Source organism: Trichoplusia ni, chromosome 17, assembly GCF_003590095.1.
Source record: "Trichoplusia ni isolate ovarian cell line Hi5 chromosome 17, tn1, whole genome shotgun sequence".
NCBI classification, from domain to species: domain Eukaryota; kingdom Metazoa; phylum Arthropoda; class Insecta; order Lepidoptera; family Noctuidae; genus Trichoplusia; species Trichoplusia ni.
The window spans coordinates 9,008,801-9,026,073 of NC_039494.1; the positions used below are offsets into that span (position 1 = coordinate 9,008,801).

Genomic DNA, 17,273 nt, shown 5'->3' on the forward strand with positions numbered 1-17,273 from the left:
TGAACTAACGAAACTAGTCGGGCTACCCCGATAAATACGCGTGAGTAAACCGTTACATCATTTAATAATGAATCATTCTCACGACAGTTTCAAAACACATTCTCAAAACCCAATTTCTACCTATTTTAATTAAATATCTTTTCCCAGGTCCACAAAACAATTCGAAACAGATGACGGAGGCCGCCGTAGTGACTTGCGTGAAACTCTGCAAAGCGTCAACATACCTCAATATAGCTGACTCAGGGAATGTCACATTCATACTCGTCAAGTCCGTGATCAATGATCTGAAGGTGAGTGAGCGATTGGTATGTGATGCTGGGTGAGAGTGAAAGAGATGGCGTGTGCTGAGGTTTTTGTAATTGAGTTTTTTTTTAAGCTTGATTTGAAATGCTTGGGTAGTATTAATTTCTAATTCGTCTCGTTTTTTTTTTGTCTGAACTGTGATTTGTAACTTCTAGAAAGAGATATTTATTTTTGTCTGTCTGGCTACAGCCACCAGGCTTGATCTCTTGAAACGCGATAGCTAGACTCAGGACTGTAAATTTTGCGTTTTAAAATTTTAGTTTTGACGCTTTAATAAAAAACGAAAATTAAAAATTGAGGTACAGCTTTGGTGTCAAGGTAATAAATATGATGGGAGACCAGCGTTAGTGGAAACGTCACTTCGGCTTTCACTGGAAACCAGCGCTGATGCTCTGACCAGTATAGACCCTATAGATCTCACCACCATATTTTTATAACCTGCTTCTACTCGCTCTGTTAACTCTATTTTTTTGTCTGATTTTATGTGTCTGATATTATGCCTTGTAAATGCATCAACAGTGTAAACCCCAGTAAAATTTACTTTTTTTTTCCATTGTTGGATTTATTATTATTTTTTTATCATTTACGCTTTACTTGCATAAACATAATATTTGTAAAAATTATACTGTATACATTTATTTTTAAAAAGATTAACTTATGTAGTTTCTTGCCGGTTCTTCTCCATAAGAGTGACACTTTGGAACCGCGCAACTAGAGCCATCACCTTAACGTTTTGAAAGTGCCTGGAAAACGGCCTACTTGAAATAAAAACTTTTGATTTTGATTTCATACAGACATTAAAAAATGTATTTTCTTAATCACATGTGTTTACCAACTTTTTGAGGAGGTCAGATAGGCAGTCGCTCCTTGTAAAACATTGGTACTTAGCTGAAACCGGTTGGACTGGTAGCCGACCCCAACATAGTTGGGAAATGGCTAGGCCAATGATGATGTGTTTACCAACTTTGTACGTACTCAACCAACAAACACCTCAAATGACCTTGTATTTCCAGTCGCTGCTGTTCAACCCTTCGAAGTCATACATCCGCGGCAGCCTGGTGTCGGGCTACTCGGAGCTGGACCTCATGACGGACTGCTTCGTCTCGCTGTTCCGCATCATGCCGCACAACAACGACGCTCTCAAAGTCTGCCTCAATCTCAACACGCATATATCTTATCACTACGTTATTGTTAATTCTTTGTTGAGGTTAGTATTTAATCATAGATTTAATATAAAATATAAAAAAACCCGAGTTGTTAATTCACACTTCATTCAAATTTTATCAAAATCGGTCTAGCTTTTTTTGTTGTAAATTGCATTGTCATCGGGTTTGAAGCTACCCTGAATATTTCAGCCTGATAGCTTATCGGGAAGTGCCTCAAAATTGCGTTGCAATAATGTAACCGAAACGACAGATAAACAAGAAAAATTAGTGTATAAAAACGTCGGAAAACAGCTGTATTTTTATATGAGTAGGATGATTCATTATTAAATAATGTAATGGGATTATGGTAGTCTCTGAAACTAGTCAGGCGATCCAGATAAATATGACTGCATGGATAGCCTAGTATTTGAGGACACCACGCTAAGTGTGCCGTGCGCTTGTTCGATTCCATCGTTGGATCTGAGTGTCTTTGTGCATGGTGACTTGTATGTTCGTGAAACCCTTGCGACACAAGGATTAAATTCTTTATAGCAGCATTTCTCATTAATAGCCAATGAAGAAATAAAAAGTTCTAAAGTTATTAACTATCATAATTGTTACAGGATAATTAAACAGCCCCGGTTGCCGTGGTGGCCTCAGATCGAGCTGCTTTACCCGAGAGCGGCTGAACTAAGGGCTATGTTTACTGATACCTCGAATAAGGCTACGCAGGTAAGCTGAGGATATCAATTTATTTCTAGATTATAGTATATTATTACAGAGAGTTTTATTATCATCATCATCATCATGCCCCTGCCCTAATCCCAATTATTTTATTTGGGGTCGGCGCAACATGTCATCTTCTTCCATACCTACCTATCTGACGTCATCTCACAAGAAACACTCTTTGCAGCCATATCGTCTTTCACACAATCCATCCATCGTTTCTTTGGTCGTCCTCTTCCATATTTATTATGTGAAAACAAAAAAATACATGAAAACATTGATGGATGGATTTATCTTTGATTTTTTCTTAATATAAAACACTAACTGCTTATTTTTATAGTATACAAGATGACCGTACATTATTATTTAGATTCAATTTTCAACTATTAAGATTTACAGTTAGATCGAAAACTTTCGTCTTTTGAAACCGATTTAAAAATACTTTTTTTCAATTACTTTGTGAACTTTCATTAACGAAAATATATTTCGATATTTTCCTATCAGGGTTCGATTCCTGCGTAAGAAGAGAATTTTGAATCCAGGAACGCTTGTCCCGAGTCCGGGTATCTTTGTGCCTGTGACTTAAATATTTCCCCATTATTGCGATAAACATTTGAAAAAAAAATCGTTCCATCCTTTCTCACACATCAAACTCTTATATTTCCCTCTCTTTCTCCCGCAGGGCTACGTGGTCCACACTCCGCTCCGTATGATCTCTCTCTCCCTCAAGTCCAAGGAGGTCCAGTCTAAATTCAACAAGAGTGAAGAAATGCCGGCCTACAGGAATCTATTACTTTGTATGGTCAAACTCATACATTCTGATCCGATGCTTATGTTGAGTGTAAGTATAAATATTAATTAGCCTGTTGGTCTAGTGGCTAGTGACCTTGACTGATAAACCGGAAATCGTGGGTTTAAATCCCACCCAGGACAAATGTTTGTGTGATGAGCATGACCATTTGTTCTGTGTGTCTGTGGTGTCTTAGATTAATTAATTAAGTGTATAAAACTTCGAAAAGTTACATTGATATTCTGCCTGAATCTAAGTGAGTTCTGAATCCTGGGATCGAATCTGCACCTCGTGCATAAAAATCCATCTAAAATTTACTTCTTTGTAAACTTTCCCATTTTTTATACACTCACTTTCTTGTTTGTTTGTCGTTCCGGTTGGATTTTTGCAACTCAATTCAAGGCACTTCCCGATAAGCTAGCAGACTGAAATTTTCAGCGTAGCTTCACACCCGATGACAATGCAATTTACAACTGACAAAATTTGATAAAATTTGACTTTTAGAAACGTGGGTATATTTTTCATCTAGCCCACTGTCTCCCACTGCTGGGCAAAGGCCTCCCCCAAATCCTTCTACGAATCTATATTCTGGGCTTCATGCTGCCAGCCCGCGCGCTTAGCGTTAAGATCGTCTCGCCATCGCTTCCTAGACCTTCACGTGGCTATTACTCCTACGTAGGTATTTAGATTTTTTAAATCTATTATTTATTATATACAGAACCCAGGCCGCTCCAGCATCGAGATCCAATCCTCGACCACAGAGTTGATGAACGGCCTCGTATCCCTAGTACACCAGACCGGCATGGGGGAGATATCGCAGGCCGCCATGGACGCTCTGCTGGCGTTGCACAGGCCTCACAGGGTGCACATGTGGAACCCAGAGGCGCCGCTGAACACCTTCTGGGATATAAGGTGGGTTATGCGGACGGTTTAAGCTTATTTCTATTATCATCTTGGTTAACAGAAGTTGAAAACGTCATTATCCTTACCACACTATTGGTACTGCAGATTGATTTATTCTATATTAGCTGTTGCCTGCGACTTCGTCCTCGAGGTTAGAAGATATAAGTTAGGAATTTTTGAACGAAAGCTCTCAAAAATGAATAACTTTCCCCGTATTTTTCCACATTTTCCATTGTATCTTCGCTCCTATTAGATGCAGCGTGATGTTATATAGCCTATAACCTTCCTCGATGAATGGTCTATTGAACACAAAAATATTTTTTCAATTTGAACCAGGAGTTTCTGAGATTAGCGCGTTCAAACAAACAAACAAACTCTTCAGCTTTATATATTAGTAGAGATTATTTTATAGAAGTTCGTAAAAATTTAAACAATTTAGTTAATTAATACTACTTAGACCAGTTGGCGAGGATAATGACGACGTTAACTTGTGTTATTTTTTTTATTAAGAATATTAGAATATTAGAATCACCCTCTTATATGTAAAAATGAATTGCTGTTCGTTACTCTCGCTAAAACTCGAGAACGGCTGAACCGATTTAGGAAGGTTTAAACGGTAATAAAATATGGAGATATTGCGGCAAAGACTTATTACGCGGGTGAAACCGCAAGAAAAAAATAGTTTTATATATTTTTTTGCAAATTATTGTTTCTTTTTTTTAAGTGTCTTTGCATCTTTTATTTATACTTGACATTTTGTATGCTATATCTTTTAGCCATAAGTAACTAATGTTTTGATGAACAAGTTATGTTTTATGTGTATGTGAGTATTGTAATATTTACCTCATATTCCTCACCAGCTCGCAGGTCCTATACAACATCAGTCAGAAGCTGATCCAGCGCCAGATCTGCAACTACCGCGAGGTCCTCAGGTGGTTACGAGACATCCTGACATGTCGCAACGAGTTCCTCGCCAAGCACAAGGAGTATGCCAACGTTGGGTCGCAGATACCTATCTGTAAACAGGCGCATATTAAATTGGAGGTTAGTGTTTCAAGTTCATCATTATCATCATCCCCAGCCTTTATCTTCCCACTGCTGGGCATAGGCCTCCCCTTTCTCGCGCCAATATCTACGGTCCTGTGCTAGCCTCATCGAATCAAATCGTTTGTATTACCATGTTCTTATAAATTCACTTGTTTATATGTTTGTTTGTTTGTCGTACCGGTTGAATTTTTGGATATCAATTTTGAGGTACTTCCCGATAAGCTAGCAGGCTGAATAATTTGGAAGATTGTTAAATTTACCTAATTATAATACCTTTGTACCTCGTTCCGATTCTTGCGCATTTCGTAAATTTTTAAATCATTATTATTCTCCCCACAGGTCGTATTCTTCATGTGCCTCTGGTCTATAGACACGGACGTGGTGTTGGTGGCCATGTCCTGTTTCGCTCTGCTCTGCCAAGAGGCGGATATCCGGTGCGGCTCTGACGAGATAACGACGCAATGTCTGCTGCCCAACTACGCGGTGTTCCAGGAGATAGCACACACCTCTACCGTGCTAACTACCGGTGAGATACCCGACGCGAAAAGAGGGGTGTTATTTATACTAATATATAAAGCTGAAGAGCTTTTTTGTTTGTTTGAACGCGTTAATCTCAGGAACTACTGGTTCAAATTGAAAAATTCTTTTTGTATTGAATAGACCATTCATCGATTAAGGTTTTAGGCTATATACCATCACGCTGAGACTAATAGGAGCGAAGATACAATGAAAAATGTGGAAAAACAGGGCAGGTATAAATCATAACTTATATCTTCTAACCACGCGGACGAAGTGTGCGAATGCGTGTCTGAATGTAGTCAGACAGTTGATTATTTATATTATAGGGTCTTTTTGAGTTGTTGAGATATTTGATATTATTGACGAAAGAAATGAGGGCTGTTATAAGTTGTCTTGTCTGTCTGTGGCATCATATCTCCCGAATAGATAGGGCGATTTCTATTTAGTTTGTATTAAAATAGAATTGTCTATTGTATTTATTTTTACTTTAAATTACAAGCTGCTAGTCAGGATATGGGGAGAGGATGTTATTATAAAAACATTCATAGTAAGTATAATATAATTTCAGGTCAATCTGTATCACGCAAAAGCTTTCTGCGTATTGAATAATCATGATTTATTTGTAGTAATTATGTAATGGTATTTGACAAACAAAATGTTTAGTCTGTCAGACAGATCTTAAGAAATATTGGATACGTATTTTTTCATTTATCTCGTAGAAAAAAATTTAATCGGATACAGTGAATTAAATTCTCGTCCTGTGACGTCACTTACTAGCAAGTGATGATTTTAGGTCCTAATGCTGGTAATTTCCCAATTTTTTTAAATGATGGGATAAAATGCAAAATATGTATTCAATATTTTTTGTAGACCCGTCTTATGGACTAAACAGATTTATATTATTAGATTTACCTTTTGTATAGAAAATATGACAAACGGCCATATTTTATTCCCCAGATAGAAGGTAACTGATGATTAAAAATCAGCCCTAAAAATAGGCCCTTGGTCCAGTACCCTATTAATAGCCTAGTTATTGCGTTAGGTTCAGCGGCCCTACAGAAGCGTATAATGGCTTTGCTCCGGAAGATTGAACACTGTGTGAACGGTGTCCAACCCGTGTGGGAGGAGACTTTCCGATGTTGGTGAGTGTTGCCATGTCTATTATATATTTTTAATGTTGTTAGTAATTTTTAATTTTTATTTCTTTGTTATTTTTCATTTAAATATATTTTTTTATTCTAAGGCAAATATGAATGAGATAAATATAATTTTCGTTTACTGATAATCTATCGCCACATCCCAAATTAATATACAGTTTTGGAAGCAAGATACTACTTTACACCGTGTACCCACAAATACTAACGTTTTTCTAAGTGTTGATGATTAAATTAAACGATCAACTTTGATTACTTGAAATTATATATTAATTTGAAACGGCTCAATATTACAATGTAGATAGATAGAGTCTAGGTGAGCGACGCGTGCGCAGTGCGCGTCCGGTGCGCTCAGTTCTCCTGTGGCCGAATGACCGTTGCCGCCGTTGCCGGGCGGCGCGAGCGATCGCGCGTTGCCGCGGCCCCCGCGTACCCGCCTCCCCGCTTGTCGGGCGGCGCGGGCGATCGCGCGTTACCGCGGACCCCACGTCCCCGCTGTTGCTAGGTGCGCGATGGCGCGCACACTAAGATATTTTAAATATTTAAGACAATTTAATCATCATTTTTTATACATACATATATCCAGTTTTAGATCCCGCAGCTGAGCAAAAGCCTCCCCTTCAATTCATTAATCGGGATACATTTGAATCAGATTTATTTTATATATCCCGTAGTTTAGTTCTAGATTCCACTGCTGGACAAAGGCCCCTCTCTTTTAATTCATTACATTAATCAAGATATATCATATATTATCTTTCCAACAATCCCCAGGGACTCCCTCTGCAAGCTACTCCAGAAGTACCCCAAGGGTCAGGGTGACAAGATGGACGAGTGTCAGATGGAAGCTCTTCATCGAGCGGTCGCCAAGAGGCGGGTCTCACACCACACCAGTAGCGAACATGACTTTGAGGTAACTATAGTACTAACTGCAGTACTGAAGGTCGTGGGTTTGTAACCCAGCCAGGACAAATGTTTGTCTGATGAGATCATTTTTTTGCTCCCACATTAAGGAATTTAATCCTTGTGTCGAGGGAGGTATTACAAACATACAAGTCACATGCGCAAAGACACCCAGACTCAGAACGAGCATTTGTGGATCACACAAATTCTTGTCCTGCGCGGGGATCGAACCCGCGACATGTCTCGCTCTATGGGCTTTGCGTGGTGACCCATATCACTCGGCAAAATTATACCAGTCTGTTATGTGAAGAAACAAAATAAGGGAAAAGAAGTCATCATCGGTACAAAATATTAATAAAATAAAATTAAATCATGTATTTTTTGAGACCGCTGGACTAGACTTCATATCATCACTTCGATTAGCGGCGTTTTTACTAATAAAATGCGAAAGCCTGTGATTTATTTATTCAACGATTCATTGACAAACACAAGATGTCAAAAGAGATGTACAAAGACTGCTTATTTCTTTAAGATTTTTTTTCTTCAGACCTGCGAAAGTGGAAATAAATTAGAAAAATAGACAGGTGTACTTAATTGTTTTATTTGTGCAAGAACTATTAAATAGATAAATGATTTTGTTATAGATGCAGATACAAGAATGGGCGAATATAACGTCGTTCCTGTGCGCGCTCGGCGGCGTCTGCCTACAACGGAGGCCTTCAAATACTTGGTCACATTTACATGGGCATGGTAAATACATATAAATTACACTTCAATTTGTTTGTCCGCTAACATTTTTTCTCTTTATTTTCTAGTGATTTACGCAGGGCGTATGCCTCATGATCTTGTACATCTCTCAAATCTCTATCTAACTCTGTGGAATGACTTAATAATATCAACTCTGATCAAATTCAAAGCCATTTGTAAATCCTTCCTTCCCGATTCATATCGGACACGTTTCATTAATAGATGCTGTGAATGTTTATAATAACTATCGTGAGACTGATTAATTATTAAATGATCGACGCGTCGGGATCGTGACTCGAACTGCGACTCGCGATCCCGCCGCGTCAGCTCATGATTAAGGACTCCGGTTGAATCCGAAACTAGTCGGGCTACCCCGATAAATACGCGTGAGTAAACCGTTACATCATTTAATAGATGCTGTGAATACTTGAAATACTTAATTTTCGTAATATTATCGTCGATTTGTAGGCGGTGTATAATAATACGTAACATAATATATTCATCTTTGGTTACCGTGAGACTCGTTGAATCAAGATTAAGATAAAGAAATATAAGAAAAAAATGACACACAAAAGTGTTGTTAAGAAATTTAACTTTATAAATATACAATTTAAACTGGCACTTAATGACATGTCCATAAGGTACAGTTTGTAATAACTTGTGATGTATCTGTTTTATTGTTACAGATTCGAGAAAATACAACGTTTTGGCTAATAGTTCACAAGAAGTTCAGTATTGTCCGGTTACACAGTAAGTTATAATTCTAGACTTAGACTTTTAACTGCACGGATAGCTTAGTGGTAGAGGATACCAGTAGTACGCGATGAGTCGCGGGTTCGATCCCCGCAACAAATGTTTTTGTGATGATAAGCGTGATCGTTTGTTCTGTGTCTGGAATTTAGAAATATATTAGTATGCCTATCAGTTGTCTAGTACTCATGACACAAGCTTTGCTTAGTTTGAGACTAGACGGCATAGTGTCAGAGTTGTAGAATATATTATTCCTGATCTTCCAAATTACTGTCAAAGTGTGGTACAAAATTATAGATTTAAAAAATCTAAATACCCACGTTCTTATAATTTACAATTGCAAAAACGTCTGGACCGTTTTTCTTGAATGGAGTTACATTTACAAACATAGGTATTTAGATTTTTAATCTATTAAATTTTGCTTTATAAAAGATTTTTGCTGCAAACACACTTGTCTCCTCCCAGGTTCATAGGCCAGCTACTTCGCCTGCTGCTCTGCAGCAACGAGCGCTTCGGCCAACAGATACAGACTCACGTTAAGGAACTGGTCGGGCATGAGATGTCGCCCGCGCTCTATCCGATACTGTTCGATCAGATCAAGGCTATTATAGACAAGTTCTTTGATCAACAGCAGCAGGTTAGTAAAGGGGTCTGTATGAAGGATTGTAACGCATTGCCATACACCGACACAAAAACGCGGATGACGTAGCACGGCGGTTCAGGTTTAGTCAGTAAGAGTCTGACACTGCCCATTTCCTCCCCCGAGGGAGTGGGTGTCCATGAGGATTCCCCCAACTTAGCAAAAAAATAAGTTTTGTAAAGGTGCTCTTTACTGATTTTTGAAAGCAGGTTTTGTATGTTTGTGGATTTATTTTTTGGTTACGTAAATTCATTAAATTCTGTAAATTCATCTAGTGGTTTTTATTTGAAAACGGTTTATGTTGTTAATAAAATATTATTATTACAATACGTGCCGGAAGGAATCAAAGAACCGTAAATAAATCGGACTAAAAATCTCAAAGAAATCAATGTAGATACATAAAGGAACGTAAAATACTGGAGAAGAGAACCTCCACCTTTTTGAAGTCGGTTAAATACGACACCAACGCTGCGTTATCTCATGGTAAGGAACACCTATTGAGACCGAAACTCTTTCTAAGGCCGCACGCTACCTCTCTTTTTGCTTCAGAGGTTAAAATAACTTGAAAAATATATAATTACTAGCTGATCAAACTTCTTACCTTTTAAATTGATTAAAAGAAAAATCAAAATCAGTACAGCCGTTTAAGAGGACTTTAGTAGACACACATGTACAATAAAACTATATAAAGATAAATATAAAGATGTGTTTATTTGCATGAAACATGTGTTAAACATTTTTAATGTGGTGACAATATAAAAATAACATAAGCATCAACATGTTCTGCCCCGTTGGCGTACAAATTTGGTATTTAGTAACATTACTTAATAACTACAGACTAATTTTATATAATATGAAATAGTGGTTTCTTCTTATATAATTATTCTTAAAATAAATAAATAAATAAGTAAAAAGTTTACAGAGGATTTTCTCAGGATGACACTTAACTTATAAATCTTGTTTACAGGTCATGCTAACGGAGATTAACACTCAGTTCGTTGAGCACACGATATTTATCATGAAGAGTATACTGGACATCAAGAAGAGCGGCCAACCGAATGAGCACCTTAGCACCACGTCAATAGAGACGTTAATGCTGTCTATAGTCAGGTTAGTGGGAGATAATAGGAAGGGATGAATCTTAGATTACAATCAAAACGACATAATCAAAATCAATTTATTTATTTCTTAATGCTAACACGGATAACCATTCATCTTAACACAAAATGAGAGAAAAATACAGTAGTCTTAGATATTAAAAACACACATTGGTGGAGCGTGTAAATAGCTCCAGGCCAAGTGGAGGGATTTGGACTGGTAAGAAACGTAAGTTGATGGCGGAGCGGTGCGGTGCGGCAATATATGTGATAAATATTATAACTACGTCAAACTATACGGACTCACCAGTCGCAGGATCACGGCACTCCAGTTGTGGAACACTGCACTCCTTGAGGGTCTGTAGAAGGTTATTTTTCACAAAAAGCAAGAATCTTGAATTTTTTAATTTTAACGCCGAACTCGATGATTGTCAATGATTACGATGCAGCGCCAAGTATTGGGTTCTGTCGGAACCCAACAGCCGCAGGGCCATTATGAAGTGCGGGGCTTTGACGGCAGATGACGCAATTAAAAAATTAAACATACATATTACGCGCAACCACACATTATTATAGCAACATTCGAGTGTCAAATTGAGATTTCAATTATTAACTAGCTTTTATTAACATTGAAACATCAAAAGTTTTTATTTCAAATAGACCGTTTTCCAGGCACTTTCGAAACGTTATAATGATGACTCTAGTTGCTCGGTTCCAAAGTGTCATTCTTATAGAGAAGAACCGGCAAAAAACTCCATAAGTGATGATATGACTGAATAACACTCCTTAAAGACTGCACGGATAGCCGACTGCTTGAGGGCATCACGCCAAACCCACTGAGCGCGACGTATCGGGAGTTCGATCCCCGTGTAGGACAGGCGTTTGTGTGATCCACGAATGCTTGTCCTGAGTCTGGGTGTCGTTGCGCATGTGATTTAAATGTTTGTGAAACCCCTCGCGACATAAAGATTCAATTCCTTAATACGGGATAGAATAGAAAACCTAACTTATCTATTAAACTTTTACGTAAAATTGTGGTACATGAGGCACATCTTATCATTTTGTCCAGCCCACTGCCTATGTCCCACTGCTGGGCAATTTCCTCCTCAACTTTCCAAGTATATCCTCAGCTTGTAACCAGCCCATCTTATTCCTTTCCTTTCTTTACCCAGGTACGTGCGACACCTCGACATGACAGTCCTGTCAGTTCACATCAAGACGAAGCTCTGTCAAGTTGTGGAAGCCATGATGAGGAGGAGAGATGACCTGGCTTTCAGACAGGTATGAAGTAATATTTGTATGGTAATATTTATTCACTAGCGACCCGCCCTAGACACTACAGAATTTCTTAAACGTTTTTTATTTTGATAAGAATTCATACCATCGCTGCATCGTAATTTAAACTTTTATCTGCCGCAAGGTTTTATCTACTAGTCAACCTTTGGGTCAAATTGAAAAGCAGTTGGAATATGAAATGAAATGAAATGAAATTATTTATTCTGCAAATAGGATATTTTTTATCACTTTTACATGTCTTTTTTGAGAACGATGGAGCCGACATTTCCTAGCTGACTACCCTAAGAAGAAATGTCGAAACAAACTCAGGGGTCGCAGTTTCTTTTAAAGTCCAGACAATTTTCAAATTCGAGTGTATAAACTAATGCAGAGTATTTCAATAAATTGATAATATACCTGCATAAGGTTTATACTTACAAAAAAAAAATTTATAAAAAAGATTTAAAAAATAATAACGCAAATGAGTTGCATGTTATTAAATCAAATAATAATTAGTATTAACAAAAATAAATTCATGCAAAAGCACAAAAAATGTCACATATGTATAAGATTATATGCAAAAGCACAAAACATGTCAATATTTATGTACATAAATAATGATAGCTGTATAAGCGAGCAGTTCAATCCCAAGCATTTTTATCATTTAAATAATCTGATATTTTGTAATATCCTTTTCCGGATAGTTTTAATTTAATAAAAGTTTTAAATTTCTTAGTCGGTAGCTTACGAACATGAATGGGAAGCTTGTTGTAGAAACGTATACATTGACCCATGAACGAGTTGCTTACTCTATGGAGACGAGTAGCATGTACGGCTAAATTATGTTTGTTCCTTGTATTGATTGAGTGGACATCGGACAATTTTACAAAGTTTGATTCGTTTTTATGAACAAACATTAAATTCTCAAATATGTAACAGTATAATCAGAATTATAATACACTTGCTGTTCCGGCAAACGTTGTTTTGCCATATATACAGGGTGGAAGGGACGTCATACCGATCCCGTGGTCCAAGGGTTCCGGACATGATTCTAGACACCCTGCGTTGGAATTTTTCCTCGGTCTTTTCATGAAAATTGCATTTATGTTTTCATGAAAAGTTTTTTTTAAAATTTTATGTGTCTTAAAATCATTTTTCCTACGTATTTGGAAAAACGTGGGATAAAAAGGTGTCTATCGTGGAGAGTTGAAAATGTTATGTAATTTTCGTATCATAAAAAATTGGAAACAAAAAACGACAAAAAAAATTGGTGTGACTATTTGATGTTGTCTCATTGAAAAGGCGGATATTAAATGATTATATTATTCACAGGAAATGAAGTTCCGCAATAAGATGGTGGAATACGTGACGGACTGGGTGCTCGGCACCAGCCACCAGATAGCGCCACCGCTGAGAGCTGATGCTTCTTCCATCACCAGGTAATGAATCCATCATCAGCACTGATGATAACCACCTTTCTACCATCCCTAGTGGGACGCGGTAGTGTTGTACATCGGAAAATTTAATTGATAAATATATATATAAATTAAATTTTCGCCCGGGATTAAAACTATCCTATGTTCTTGCTCAAGGTCAACTTTATCTCTGTACCAAATTTCATTAAAATCCGTTCAGTTGTTTAGACGTGAGAGCGTAACAGACAGACAGACTTTCGCATTTACAATATTAGGATAGTAGGGAAGTAGGCATTTGCATTCCATAATGTTAGTTTTACAGATTTTATAATAAGCTTAAGGCTAGGTACAATTATAGACCCTGTAGGGTAAAGCAAAAATATAAAATAAAATTTAACCTAAGTATGGACTAATTGTCAAAGAAGGAGCTCGTGGCTAAGTTATAACCGCATAAGTGATTCGATCACAGGTTAAGCTATGCTTGACGCGGTTGGTCCGTAGATGGGTGACCATCTTTGTCATAACGAGTTCCTCCGTGTTTCGGAAGGCACGTAAAATTGTGGGTCCCGGCTGTTATTCCTACATCTTTGACAGTCGTTACAGGTAGTCAGTAGCTTGAAAAAGTCTGACAGCCAGTCTAACCAAGGGGTATCGTGTTGCCCAGGTAACTGGGTTGAGGAGGTGATAGGCAGTCGCTCCTTGTAAAACACTGGTACTTAGCTGAAAGCGGTTGGACTGGTAGCCGACCCTAACATAGTTGGGAAAAGGCTAGGCTGATGATATGGATTAATTTCAAGTTTGTGTGAAACTTTTTATATTGTTTGTGGTTATACATTGCAATTCAATAGGGTATTTGACTAAATATTATAATAATATATAGATTTATCTCAATATATATAAATCTCGTGTCACAGTGTTTGTCCTCAATGGACTGCTAAACCAGTTAACCGATTATAATAAAATTCGCACACCATGTGCAGTTCGATCCAACTTGAGAGATAGGATAGTTTAAATCTCAAGTTATAGTCGCAATTTCTTCTAACCACGCGGACGAAGTCGCAGGCAACAGCTAGTATTATTATAATTATAATAAATACAATAAACAATATTTTTTGGAAATCTATCGACGGGCTAAACAGTTTTTTTTTGTCCAAAACCCTATTGGGGAAAAATCAATCTTGTTTGAGGACTATGTAATCACGATACGCATTTATATTGTCTCTTATTCTCATTATATCTTCATCCAGACTTTTTACATAAATGTCTACATTTCTGTCTAGATACCTAGTTTGCTGTCGCGAGCTAGACCAGGCCTGTATGGAGGCAGTCGCTTCCTTGCTGAAGGGTCTCCCGCTTCAGCCTGAGGAGTCTGACAGGGGAGACCTGATGGAGGCCAAGAGTCAGCTATTCCTGAAGTAAGTGTCTGACTAAATTTCAGTCTAGATATCTCTCATATCGCCGTATAGAGCAGTCATGTATGGCCGACTGTTTGCGGTCTACACGCCAGACTCACTGCGCGTGTCGTGTCGTGGGTTCGATCTTCGCGTAGGACAAGCATTTGTGTGAACCACGAATGCTTGTTCTGAGTCTGTCTTGGTGCACGTGATGGTATATGTTTTTCACACCCCCCTCGACGTATCGTGTTGCCCAGGTAACTGGGTTGAGGAGGTCAGATAGACAGTCTCTCCTTGTAAAACACTGGTACTTAGCTGAATCCGGTTAGACTGGAAGCCGACCCCGACATATTTTTGAAAAGACTAGAATCTGATGGTTAATTTTCCTCGACAGATATTTCACATTATTCATGAACCTGCTGAACGACTGCAACGAGGTGGAGATGGCCGAGGGTCCTGGGCGGCTGGAGACGCTCCGCAACGCCACCATACAGGCCATGTCCAACCTGCTCAGTGCTAACATAGACTCGGGGTTGATGCATAGTATTGGTGAGTCGTGGTTGTAGTTGAGGGCTTGATGCCACTGTGAGTGATGTGTTGTGAGTTCGATCCCTGTGTAGGACAAGCGTTTTTGTGATCTGTGCTTGTTATGAGCTTAGGTGTCTTTATCACCACGCCAAAATGTGTGTTTGTGATGTGTTGCGAGTTCGATCCTGAGGACAAGCCTTTGTGTGATCCGTGCTTGTTATGAGTCTGGGTGGCTTTATGTGAATGTTTGTGATACTGCTCGCGATATAAGGATTAAATGAATTAATGATAGAGTAGTTTTTTTTTCTTAAAAATAAAACAAACAGAACGGATTCATAGAAGACGAAATGGCACCATCGAATAAAATGTAAGCCGTTTGTAGACTGGTTTAACACAGGCTATTTTAATCCGCTAAATTCATCAATATTGAACCAGTCAACGTGGTTCTCAAAAATCTGCAGTCCATGCACTGCTTTTTGATGTTGTCAGTTTAATGGAAATTTTGGAATATCATTCGTAGACCTAGGCAACTTAATTGTTAATCTGTATCACATAGTCGCAGCTTCGATTCCCATCTATAGACACGAGTGATAAGGACAGGCATAATAATCCCTCGCTATCGCAATGTAACTCAGTAAGGGTCCGCTTGTTTACGTTTTTATCTCGTTTGGCCTTACTATAGTACTAATCACACATATCCCCCTCCCACAGACCTGGGCTACCACCGCGACCTGCAGACCCGGGCTGCCTTCATGGAGGTCCTCACGAAGATCCTGCAGCAGGGCACGGAGTTCGACACCCTCGCGGAGACCGTCCTGGCGGACAGGTTCGAGCAGCTCGTCCAGCTGGTCACCATGATCTCCGACAAGGTAAACACCCTTGACCCTGGACCCTGGGGTCTTGCAGGAGTATTTTGAACTAGAAAGAAGCCTATTTGAATCCGTGCATTCAAATAGGCTTCTTTAGCTTCTAGCCGAGTGATTGAGGTCACCACGCCCAAACCATTGCGTGACGTGGCGTGGGTTCGATCCCCGCGTAGTATAAGTGGTGTGATCCACGAATACTTGTCCTGAGTCTGGGTGTTTGTGTTTCTAATGTTTATGACACTCCCCGCGACACAAGGATTAAACTCCTTAAAGAGGGAGACATTTTTAAACGAAAAACTACAGTAATTCTTTTATTATACGACTGGGATTTAATTATTTTATACCTAAATAGGCTGTTTGTAGTACTGCATTATTATCTAAGACTTGTTACCTACGCAACCAGTCTAACTAAGGGGTATCGTGTTGCCCAGGTAACTGGGTTGAGGAGGTCAGATAGGCAGTCGCTCCTTGTAAAACACCGGCACTTAGCTGAATCCGGTTAGACTGGAAGCCAACTCAAATATAGTTGGGAAAAGGCTAGGCCGATGATGACTTGTAACCTACTCAATCAACACAATAAAGATAATTTAACTTAGGCTGTGTTACTCTACTTGAAGTCTAGCTAATTTACACTGTTTTTGGAAACATAAATAATAATGTATAAGATACTTGAATATTTATTTTTAAAAGAGTAACTTATGTAGTTTCTTGCCGGTTCTTCTCCATAAGAATGACACTTTGGCACCGTGCAACTAGAGTCATCACTGTAGCGTTTTAAAAGTGCCTGGAAAACGGCCTATTTGAATTAAAAAACTATTGATTTTGACCGAGAATATTTGCTTTGTCCACACAGGGCGAGCTACCAATAGCGATGGCCCTCGCCAACGTAGTCAGTACGTCACAGATGGATGAGCTGGCGCGAGTGTTTGTCACTCTGTTTGATGCCAAGCATCTACTCGCACCTCTACTGTGGAACATATTCTATAGGGAGGTTGAGGTGAGTCATAATAATAGTTATTTTGTAGTTAAACTTTTTTATTCGTGACTAGGAGGTAAGTGGATAATAATGTGACG

At 38.6% G+C, this 17,273-nt stretch overlaps 1 protein-coding gene across 5 annotated transcripts in view; it reads left to right on the forward strand.

The window, feature by feature from the left end:
• Positions 1 to 17,273, forward strand: part of LOC113502257 (neurofibromin) — a 70,398-nt gene that overhangs the window by 9,164 nt on the left and 43,961 nt on the right. For all 5 annotated transcript variants that reach the window (XM_026883749.1, XM_026883750.1, XM_026883751.1 and 2 more), the window contains 19 exons: positions 148 to 290; positions 1,317 to 1,510; positions 2,072 to 2,180; positions 2,857 to 3,015; positions 3,683 to 3,876; positions 4,728 to 4,911; positions 5,254 to 5,440; positions 6,476 to 6,575; positions 7,359 to 7,497; positions 8,132 to 8,237; positions 8,921 to 8,984; positions 9,450 to 9,621; positions 10,592 to 10,734; positions 11,894 to 12,002; positions 13,329 to 13,435; positions 14,692 to 14,826; positions 15,200 to 15,354; positions 16,045 to 16,202; positions 17,053 to 17,196. In XM_026883749.1, coding sequence (XP_026739550.1) covers positions 148 to 290; positions 1,317 to 1,510; positions 2,072 to 2,180; positions 2,857 to 3,015; positions 3,683 to 3,876; positions 4,728 to 4,911; positions 5,254 to 5,440; positions 6,476 to 6,575; positions 7,359 to 7,497; positions 8,132 to 8,237; positions 8,921 to 8,984; positions 9,450 to 9,621; positions 10,592 to 10,734; positions 11,894 to 12,002; positions 13,329 to 13,435; positions 14,692 to 14,826; positions 15,200 to 15,354; positions 16,045 to 16,202; positions 17,053 to 17,196 — 2,702 coding nt within the window. The remainder of the gene's footprint in view (positions 1 to 147; positions 291 to 1,316; positions 1,511 to 2,071; positions 2,181 to 2,856; positions 3,016 to 3,682; positions 3,877 to 4,727; positions 4,912 to 5,253; positions 5,441 to 6,475; positions 6,576 to 7,358; positions 7,498 to 8,131; positions 8,238 to 8,920; positions 8,985 to 9,449; positions 9,622 to 10,591; positions 10,735 to 11,893; positions 12,003 to 13,328; positions 13,436 to 14,691; positions 14,827 to 15,199; positions 15,355 to 16,044; positions 16,203 to 17,052; positions 17,197 to 17,273) is intronic.